Genomic DNA, 10979 nt, shown 5'->3' with positions numbered 1-10979 from the left:
TTTCCATAATTTGATTTCAGACCAAAAACAGGCTGTGTATATTTAATTTTACTGTTGAAATATTTAGAGTTGATTTTAAATGAGTAGAATCAATTTTGATATGTTTAGTTATTTTCTAGTAGAATTGATTTTCATAATTGATTCTACTTTACCCTATAATATATAATATGTATCTTTTGAATTATGATGATTTTTATACTTAAATTTCTTGTTCAGTCCATTTTGACAAATATTTATCCAAACATTAATTACTTAATCTTCAACTCATTTTTAACCAAAATATCAATTTTATAGAATCAAAACACTCGTAATCAATTTTTATCACCGTAAAATATAAGATTGTTTAACTAACTACTTCTATAACTACAAGGAATCTGAGTCACTGTAAGTTTTCAACCATCCATAAACAGGGGAAAAAGAAAAGAACATTGGAATCATTAATGATGATATAATACAAGTAGACAAGACATTCAAGCCATAATCAAAGTGCACCAAGGAAGCTGGTATACAACAGAAAATTGTCATATGAAGATTCTCGGTTGCAAAAATACAAGCAACAACAACCCAAGTAAAATTCGACCGTGTAAGGTATATTTCACAGGTTATATAAAATGTACTCACTCTGATTTTAAATATAACTAAAAAAATCAAATATATTTAATCTAAATTTAAATCAAATATATTTAACTTTTTACTTATATTTAAGACCGAAAGAGTGACACAAAGGATGGGTTGATCCCTATTTCTGGACTCAAAAAACCAGTGATCTTGTCAAAATTCTAAATGTACACACGAGAAACGCTCCACGCCACTGAAAGCTTAGCAGCAATATCTGAAAACACAGATGATTCACACCCACAATACATCATACCGTTTTCTCACAAGCACGATCAGTCACCCGAGGATGAGAAAACGTTGTACTCATTTAAACGTCTCTGGAATTGAGCCAACTGAGTCTGCAATTGAAATATTCCTGCAGCCTTTTGAGACAAAATGGTATTCAATTTGGAAATATAAGCATCCAATTGAGTTCCTGGTTGATCAGCTTCAAAGAGTAAATTCATCTCCTGCATAAAAATATCTATAAATATTAGAGAAAATACCAAACTTATAAAAATCAATAAAAAAGGTGTAAGAAATTTGTACATACCTCCCTAACAATATCTACTGTTTCCTCCACTTGTTTGCGGTGAGCAGTTACAAGTTCTTCCTCATCCTAAATTCCGTGCAAAGCAGGAATCATTCAGTATTTTAGGTCAGAGATATCAAGGAAAATAATAGTTTTACGAATGCCAATTAGACGAAACCAAAGAATGTTTTTTGATTGCGTATTACAACTACTACCTCTCTTGTTTTCTGTCAAAATACCAAATTAAAGATTTTTTCTTTTTATAAATAAAAAACTGAGGTACATTCTTCTCTTTCGTATACTACTTGTTCGTAATAAATAGCCGTACTCATTTATCAAATTGACATAAGAACATACCTTCAGCAGAGCATTAAAATCATCATCAGGATCAGAATATGTATTCTCAACATGTGATACATTTGCATGTTTAGCACGAGAGCCTATCTTCCTTTTGTCTTCTATGGTAGACAACTGGTTGTTATCTACCCTCTTGCTCGCTTTTCTTGTTCTGTCTTGTCCATATGTTGGTACTAGGTAATCATTTTCCTTCTCAGCTCTGTCATTTTGAATACCTCCTTGTCGGTCGGAGTACATAGATGGTGCCAAATTTCCCTCTATCCTACCACTTGCAACACGGTCCACCTTATTTGGAGGCGAGGGTTCTCTTTGAGGCTGTTTGGACCAACCAAATTGATTCCTCTCACCGGAAACATACGTTATTTCATCTTCATAGGAATCATCATGAGGTAAAATCGGCAATACAGTTGAGTCTCTAAGGTTGGATAAAGAAAGGGAGTCCCTTCTGGAGCTGTTCCCCTTTGACAGGCTCTTTACCCTGAAATATGATTGTCAATTAGAATACTGTTACATCAGATCAATTTATTTCTGTAATGTACCCTTTTTGGTGGAACAATCCACAGGGAAGATGAAATACACTAACACAGAATAAAGCTACGGCATCAAAAGAACTCATAAGCTACTTGGGAGTTGGGACTATTCTATTCTTCTCTGAGCCTATATTGGGTTATGACACTTTCTAACCAAAAATATTTTCAATCTGCATACCTGTCAGCATATCTTAATGTGTTGAGAGTATGCTCACATGAACCTGAGCTTGGAGAAATGCAAGATATCATTACAGTCCTTGAATCACCAACAAAAGAGTCTCGTAGAACTTCAGTCAATTTACTTCCTCTGAAAGGGATATGCCCCTGGTCACTGTCTAGGGCTCTAATGCATTCTTTCAGTGCAAGTAAGCTTTTATTAATTTCAGCCCCTTCAATCCTGGAATTTAAAATAAAAAGCAATCAAAAGTTAATTGAACCGAATGAGCGGATTTGACTGTTAAAAATCAAGTTAATTGAACCAAATAGACAATCTAAGATGGCTAATTTAGAATGGGGATACACAAATACATTATTTGGTAGGTCTTCCAGTTACTCAAATGAAAAGACCAGATAACAAAATTAGAAAAATGTAATAATTCGTAAACTTGATCAACTAAGAGCATATTTGAATTGGTTTATTTGAGTTTATTTACTGAAATAAGTACTTATGCGCCTGTTTGAGAGATCTTATGGAAACTATTTATGACATGTCTATAAGTTTTCAGCTTATTTCCACAAGCTCTTCAAGATAACTTAAGAAAACAACTTATGATTTATACGAAAAATAGTTTGCCTTTATTTTATCTTTTATCATAGAAATAGCTTATTCGCTAAATGTTTATGTAATAAGCGCTTGATTAAGTTGTTTAATCAAACATGGCCTAAGTCTCACCTAGTTTGTTTATCATTATCCGTGGTATCTGCACCGCGTTCACTTCCAGCCAGATCTATGAAAGATAGTTTGCCTATGACTCGAGCGGGCTTTGATTCAGACCCATCAGCTGATCTCTTGATAACAAGTTGAAGTATAGCATGCGATCGAGATGATTCCTCATTTGCACCGGTTGTACCAGTACTTCTTGAAGCATTTCCTTTCTCAATAAATTGCTTGATTGTTTCAACTTCAAATACTCTGTATTCCTGCAAGCCAACAATGCAAACCTGCTGCTTACCATCCTCCCTCATGCAAAGTTTTCTGCAAAACCATAAACCAATCAAACAAATACTCCAAAAGCAATACTTTTTCTAAGCACACAAATTGATATGATCACTTACTTTCTATCATTGAGGAGATCAAACAGTTTCCCCCCATATATTTCGAAAAAACTAAAGTATAATTGGAAACCTTGGCTCCGGTACGTGTGGTGCATTAATCTTAAAATATCTTGGGATGCTTTGAGAGGCAATGGTTGCATAGTGTACGTCTTCCCACTCCCTAAAATACAGTAATTTCATTTCAACAAAAAATTTCAAAGGGAGGTGAAAATCGAAGTAAATGGAAGATGCCTATGTTTACCGAACTGTGTCATGTGTTTGCTGACAAAATAGAGAAAAACTTATTTACAGTATGTATCAAAACACTAATACTATTCCAAGTCACAACAAAAAAGATAAAAATATCTGAGGAGTTACAAATTTCATTTGAATATGGACTGAAATTGGAAAAGAAAACCAAATACTTAGATATCATCTAAAATGAGAGCATCAAAATGGAGATGCTTTCTGGAATAGAATAATCCAAGACTCCAAGTTAGTGCAAAAAAATTTCACAAGAAATTTTATCAAAATAAAAGTCCAATAGAAACACACAAACATAATTTCACAATTTTATCAAAATTGTATGTGTTGAAATTGTTGAGATTCAAGCCTCCAATGTAAGAAACATAGAGACATGATTTTGCAAACATGAAGCATGTAAACACCCTTTTGGTCAGACAGTTGACCGTGCAACAACATGATGACACTTGTCACTATACTTTATTCTTTAAACAAAATATAAAGCATCCAACATGGGTGAGGCCTAGGTGGCCTTTGAAAAACTGTGGGTAATTTACCCAACACTCAATGAAAATTAGTTGAATGAGTAAATTTTCGTGATACCCACAAGCTAATTTTAAATTCACAAGTAAATTTAGTTATGTGGCTAATTTTCATTGGGTGTTGAGTAAATTACCTACAAATCCTCAAAGGTAACCTAGAAAAAACCTCATCCATGGTTTAAACATGGATTCGACAAAAGCCATTTAAAATTTGAATGCGATAAACACACATGTAACTTGGGCCTTTTTCAAACTGAGTATTTTAAATAATAAGAGAACAAAAATGAGGCAGAAGTGATTATCAAGCCTGCCGTTTCTTACTAAAAACAAATGTCAGGTAGAGTTTCAAATAATTTTAACAGATGATAAATATCAAGATATTTTATATACAAATGTAAATCTCGATAGTCAACATAGTGAGTTATAGCAGAGTTGAGCAGTTGATGACTGCTATTGCAAGTTTGCAGCGGAGCGATATGCTAGTGGTTTCCATGCTCACTTCAGAAGCCATTAAAAGGCTGGTAGCTTCCGCTAAATGCTTCAGAAAAAAGCATTGTTATATTAGGGATGTTTTAGGTATGTTCTGATTTCTCGAGGATGTTGAGGTTTCAACCTCCCGGATGCAAACTGACATGTTCAAATTTCAATAATTATATATGAAAGATGGATAAATAACTTAGAATCACAACCTTCAAACACCTTGCACATTACTTGTAAAGAAAAATTGTTTTAAAACATTCAAGGAACATTTGATGTTTTTATCCAAAGAAAATTGTGAATAAAATAGGTAGTAAATCTTACATTTCTCAATTAACAATAAACAAAATACTCACTTACCAGTTTGGCCATAAGCAAAGCAAGTTGCTTTTGTTCGTTGGAATATCAATGGAACTATGGGCTCTACAGTCTCAGCATACACCTAAAAGTAAGTAACAACTTTAGTGAAACAATTGAATTATCAGTCATTGTTGTTACAAGAACTGCCACTAGTTAAATACTCACTTCATCATTTGAAACATCTTCATCCAGCACAGCATCAAAAAAGAACCCGTGTTTCTCAACGTATTCTGTCAAGTCTACCTGCACAGATGATGTGGATATTAAAGAAAAAAAGGTGCAACATCCATACATCTGAGTACACTAAGAATATTTTAATTCGTGAACTATATGCATATGTATTCAGCATTAGTTAGAAAAATGGTCAATTTTATTAGAGACATAGATCACTTTTCTTTCCCTACTTTCAAAGATTTGTGCAGGAAATGATGAATGTTAATTTCATCACAAATCCTTCAAAACAGGAAACAAAAAAAAACAAAAAACTAATAATAATATTTTGTAGTTATTAGTTAAAACACGAGATGAAAATGAAAAATGAGTTCACAAATTCAGCAGGTCCTACATGCGTGGAGGTCAGAATTTGAAATTTTTTAAGTGTTAAAATCAATACCAAAAGGAGAGTATTATGTTCGGTAGTTTGGTAAATTTCGGAGTCAACTGGTGAAAAGGACTTAGTAGTTTTTATGTCAAAGAATTGCTTGCTAGCTGAAGGAAAAGAAGTATAAACTAATTGTGCGTTTGGAACCGCGGCCAGATAGCTTCTGACCCGTTCAAGTGGCACGCCTTTATTCAAGTATACCAGCTGCCACGCACGACCCAATAGGAACGATTTCAACGTCCCTATAATCTAGATAAACAGCAGAACATGCCACCACCTAAAGCCCTTTCCTCTGCTGGGACTACCACGAGCACGGCCAACCCTAAGCTACTATTTGTCGCTTCACCATTTTCACGTCCAAAACAACATCAGGATACAAGAAAGACAATCCAAACACTGACTAAGTAGTTTATTATATTTATTACTTATGTTTAACACATTCAATCCAGAGTTCAAATCATGAAATCATAGGTTTTCCGACAATCTACCACATACTCACCTTGAGTTTTCTTTCGTGTACTGTGAGAGAATTTGAATTTATTGTAATGATATCTTCTTCTTTCTTTGCTATTTCCTTCTTATTCAGTGGTCTCTTCCTGACCTGCAACAGTAAGCAGCACTCTTAAGTCTTACCAAAACAAAACGCAAATGCAAAAGTAACTAAAGTAAAGGCCCTGGTTAATCAATTAAAAAAGGAGACATGAAAAGGAAACTTATGGCAAGAAGCATACTGCAACTTTGATCTTAGCAACATTGTTTGCTCTCTCTTTATCAGCTGAGAAACTTCTAAGAATGTTGCCCTCAGTCAAGCCCCGAGATCTTGGTGCAAGTTTGTTTCCGGGGAAAATCGGCTCAGAGTCATCAAAATATTGTCCCTGAACAGTATAAATCCGTCAAATATTCATTGTAAACAACAATCTGCATCTATTAAGAATTTAATTAGAGCTCCAGTCACTTGTATGTTCATACAAATCATCATGGTAAATACTGCAAACTAGAAATTACATGTGCAAATAGTCATAAAAAAAATCATCATTGTTCCAATCTTGGATAAAATGAGAGGGTAGTGTTAGGCCGTCGACAGTAAACATAAAACTTTACTGAATCTTTAGGATATGGATTAACTGCAAAATAATGTGAATGATAGGTTGTTGCCCATAAGCAACACGTTGTATGGCTTAGGTATAGTGTCAAAAGAGCAAGGGCCTCTGCATTGCCGCCTAGATGCAGTAAAAAATAATAATTTGGATAAAAGCATGGTTTTGGATAGAATATTATGGCGGAGGTTGATCCATGTACCCGACACCACTTAGTGAAATAAAGTTTGGTTGTTGTTGAAACGTATAACTAGTTAAATTTCACTGTTTCGATTGCAAATGGCGGAAAATAGCGATTTTTTCAAATTTTGATACGCTATAGTGCCATAGTGCCACTATAGTTGTTATTTGATATTTGATGGCACTTTATTATAAATATCAGTGTAGTCTTCGATGTTACAGTTTAGTGGTTTGCCTCTTAGGACATTATATATGGAATCCCGATTTCAAACCCGGGACCACTACATTCATTCATCTCTCCCTATCCCTCCTTGCTAATGTTTCTTGGGTATGTGTTGGCCACTAAGCCAATAACAAAAAAAATTGAAAAGTCCGCTACAGAACATTCATTGTGAACATCAAAATCTATTGAGAATCAAACTAAAACTCCCAGGCATTCGCACGTAATCATCATGTTATAAACCACAAACCCAGCAAACTATGATTATCCTATGCAATTCACCCAACTAATTCATCAACAAATAAAGATTATTAACATTGTGATTATTCAAACAGCTCAAATTAACCCAACTTGATGAAATTAAAGTATATTAGGCTTTTAACCTTAATTTTCGTTTTTTAAGATAAAAGCCCTCTTTGATTACAACATAGTTCCAATTCCAAATACAGGAAAAAGCTAAATCCAAACACACACCAAACCTCGGGTAAAAGCTCAGTATCAAAGGAATGCAAATCAAGCAAGCCACTCATGAACACGCCATCATCCTCGCTCTTCCTCAAACTCGAAGATCGAGTTCCAAATTCCTGCAGAAACCGGTTCAATTCGCACACACATAAACACCGATTATTCAGCTAAAGAATTTTCATAGAAAAAACAAACGAAAATCTCACATGTGCAAACGCTGAAGGATGAAACCATCTTCCCTGATAATTTGCATCAAGGATGAAGTTATCAGAGCTTTGACGCTGGTGATGAACTCCCGAACTTGATCGCGGCATCGATTACCAAATCACACTCATCCACAACGATTATGAACCAAAAAATGCACAGTTTCTACCGCTTTTTTTCTCTTTTGTTTGAAAAAAATTCTCGGGAAAAACAGTGGAAGAAAACGAGAAAGTGAGAGGAAATTTGAGTTTGAAACTTGAAAAGGAAAAGCAAAACTAGGTGGAAAGTGAAAGAGAGCGGAAGCGCGTGTTGTTAAGATGCTGTTTGAGAGAGGCGAAGCGCGTGTGTTAAACTAGTTAATTTTAAAAAATGGAAGTAAACCAATATTCCGCGGCTTTACGATTTTTGGACGTTAACCCAAATTGAGAATTTGAATATATATTGACGCTCGCGTATAGGCGCGTGGAAACACCCTCACGTCTGAACATTGAATCAGTAGCCTAGTGGACCAGGTCCCATATCGGGGCATTTCTTCCAGATTGGACTGTTCAATTATGAAGTCAGTAATACTTTATTATAATGGCAAATTATAAATTGCATTAAATTTTGGATAGTTCAATTTTAATTCAACAATCACAAAATTATAAATTGCATTATATTTTGGATACTCCAATTTTAATCCAACCGGCACATAAGAGAGAAACAGACGCAAGAAATTAAAATGTCACTAATAAATCTACATCATATCTACTTCTATAAATAAATGATAAACAAAGATAGATAAATGAAATTAAGTATACCTCTTAATTAAAGGGTGAACATGATTATATTATATATATTTAAATTAAATATTATAGTTAAAATATATTTTAGAAAAAAATTTAAATTTAAATTAAAGGATAAATTAAACTAGTTAAATTTAAAATTACATATTATAGACCAATTATTATATATATTCAAATAGTTAATAAACTAACTACATATTATAGACAACTTAGTTATCAATTAACCAATTTTAACTAAGTTGTCTATAATAATTTTAATTAAACTAAGTTGTCTATAATATGTAGTTAGTTTATTAACTATTTGAATATATATTATTAACTATTTAAATTAAAGGATAAATTAAACTAGTTAATAAATTAATTATATATTATAGACAACTTAGTTAATTAAATTTAAATTTAAATCAGTTTAAATAAATTTAAATTATTTAAAATATATAGTTAAAATGTATTTTTTCCTAATAATAAAAAATTATATTTTAGAAAAAAAATATGTTTACTAATAATAAAAACATATATCTTTAGAATATTTACTTTTTTTGAGATAAATAATATTTTTCAAAAGTAATTAAAATATTTTTTCTGAATTTTTTTTTGAAAAAACTAAAAAGAAGTATTTTTTTTGTTTAACATTCTTTTTTGTCTAACCCCATGGTTCATTTTGGTCATTTAACTTAAAAAATATTCATATTGATCCTTTAATTCTTCAAAATGTATCATGTTAGTTCTTTTATCTAATTAATGATGGATTTAGCGAGCAATTTTTTAATTTTCAAATCGTTATTTAGACGAAAATGACTAACATGATATATTTTGAAAAGTCAAAGGACTTTTTTTTAAGTTAAGGGACCAAAATAAACCTCGAGATTAACATACAGGACCAAAAGAATTAAGCCTATTTTTTAAATAAAATAAATATTCTTTTCCAAAATTAAAAATAAAGAAAAGTAAGTTTTCCCAAAAAAAAAATATAGAAAAAATCTGAATAAAATATATATAAATTTTCTAAACAACAACAACAAAGGCTTAATGTTCTATCAAGGACCATAATTATATCCAAATTATTAATTTCGAGATCTTTCTTAATAACTTCTCCGATTGTCTTTCTAGGTATTCCTCTTTCTTTAATTGTTTGTCTTCTCTCCATCTGGGGACCCACCTTATTACAGAATTTACTGGTCTTCTCTCTACATGCTCAAATCACTTAAGTCTATTTTCAACCATCTTCTCCACTATAGACGTTACACAGACATTTTCTCTAATATTTTTCATTTCTAATGTTATCCAGTCAAGTTTTACCATCCATCCACTGCAACATCCTCATCTGCTACGCTTACTTTATTCTTATGTTGATTCTTCACCGCCTAACATTTTGTACCGTACAAAATCGCAAGTCTTAGTGATGTCCTATAAAACTTTCGCTTCAACTTGAGTGGTAACTTTGCATCACATAAAACACCTAAAGGTCTTCTCCATTTCAACCACCTAGCTTGAATTCAATAGTTTACATCCCTTATATTTCTCCATCATCTTGTACTACGGATCCAAAATACTTAAACTGTGCAACTTGAAGGATAATATGGTATTCAACTTTCACTTCTATGTTAGAAACGCTTTTTCTTTTCTGCTTAGGCGGAAACCATGTGTTTATAAAGCTGGTCTCCAAGTTTTTAACCTATCATTTAAATCCTCATTTGACTCTCCAAGAAGGATTATATAATCTGCAAAAACATGCATCTCGGTGTTAGCTCTTGAATGTGTTCAGTGAGTACATCCAAAATTAAGGTAAAAAAGTAAGTTCTTAGGGTTGAACATTGATGCAAATCATTTGTAAGGCAAAATCGTCAGTCTCTCCACCCCGTGTCTGCACACTGGTCGACACCACTTCTTACATATCTTGGATAACTCGAATATATACAATTCTAACATCTTTCTTCTCTAGTTCTTTCCACAGAATCTCTCTAGACACTCTATCAGGTGTCTTCTCCAAGTCAATAAAAGTTAAGTGCATGTCTTGTTGGTCCATCCGATAATGCTCCATCATACGCCGTAATAGATAAATAGCTTTCATGGTCGACCTTTCAGGCATAAAATCAAATTAATTCTCGGTGATTTGAGTTTCTTTTCTTAATCCTTTTTCAATCACTATTTCTCATAACTTCATGGTATGTCTCATAAGCTTAACCCCGTATAATTTGTACAATTTTGAATATCCTTGTTCTTATATATTTGGACTAAAGTGCTTTTTCTCCATTCATTCGACATGTGATTTGACCTCATAATTTCATTAAAGAGTTTGGTGAGTCATTCAATATATTTATCTCCAAGAATTTTCGACACTTTAGGAATGTTGTCTGGTCCAACTGCCTTATTGTTACTCATTTTTTCAACGCTCATTTACCTCCAGTTTCTGAATCTGACGGTAGTTATTATAGTTTTGATTTGCTTCTTTGATGTTGAGTCTACTAGAGTCCGATGAGATATCATATTTTTCATTAAATAGGTTGTAGAATATGTCTTCCACCTATAATTTAA

General features: G+C 32.8%; 1 protein-coding gene across 1 annotated transcript; it reads right to left on the bottom strand.

The window, feature by feature from the left end:
* Window positions 1-379: 379 nt before the first annotated feature.
* Window positions 380-8155, bottom strand: LOC127116532 (kinesin-like protein KIN-13B). The gene is made up of 12 exons (XM_051047384.1): window positions 7662-8155; window positions 7470-7574; window positions 6225-6368; window positions 5993-6094; window positions 5058-5135; window positions 4893-4974; window positions 3292-3451; window positions 2909-3211; window positions 2195-2413; window positions 1487-1964; window positions 1151-1216; window positions 380-1067 (listed from the first exon to the last, which is right to left on the bottom strand). Exons 1-12 carry the CDS (start codon window positions 7767-7769, stop codon window positions 891-893), a joined length of 2022 nt encoding a protein of 673 aa, XP_050903341.1. The 5' UTR covers window positions 7770-8155; the 3' UTR covers window positions 380-890.
* Between the last annotated feature and the right edge of the window lie 2824 nt (window positions 8156-10979).

The sequence above is a fragment of the Lathyrus oleraceus genome, chromosome 1, assembly GCF_024323335.1.
Source record: "Lathyrus oleraceus cultivar Zhongwan6 chromosome 1, CAAS_Psat_ZW6_1.0, whole genome shotgun sequence".
In the NCBI taxonomy this organism is placed as follows: domain Eukaryota; kingdom Viridiplantae; phylum Streptophyta; class Magnoliopsida; order Fabales; family Fabaceae; genus Lathyrus; species Lathyrus oleraceus.
This window is presented reverse-complemented; position numbering and strand designations above follow the sequence as displayed.

Coding starts and splice junctions, on each gene's coding strand:
- LOC127116532 (XM_051047384.1), bottom strand. CDS start 7,769: ATGCCGCGATCAAGTTCGGGAGTTCATCACCAGCGTCAAAGCTCTGAT. Junction 7,575..7,661: donor ATCCTTCAGCGTTTGCACAT/GTGAGATTTTCG, acceptor CGGTTTCTGCAG/GAATTTGGAACTCGATCTTC. Junction 4,975..5,057: donor AAGATGTTTCAAATGATGAA/GTGAGTATTTAA, acceptor ACTTACTTTTAG/GTGTATGCTGAGACTGTAGA.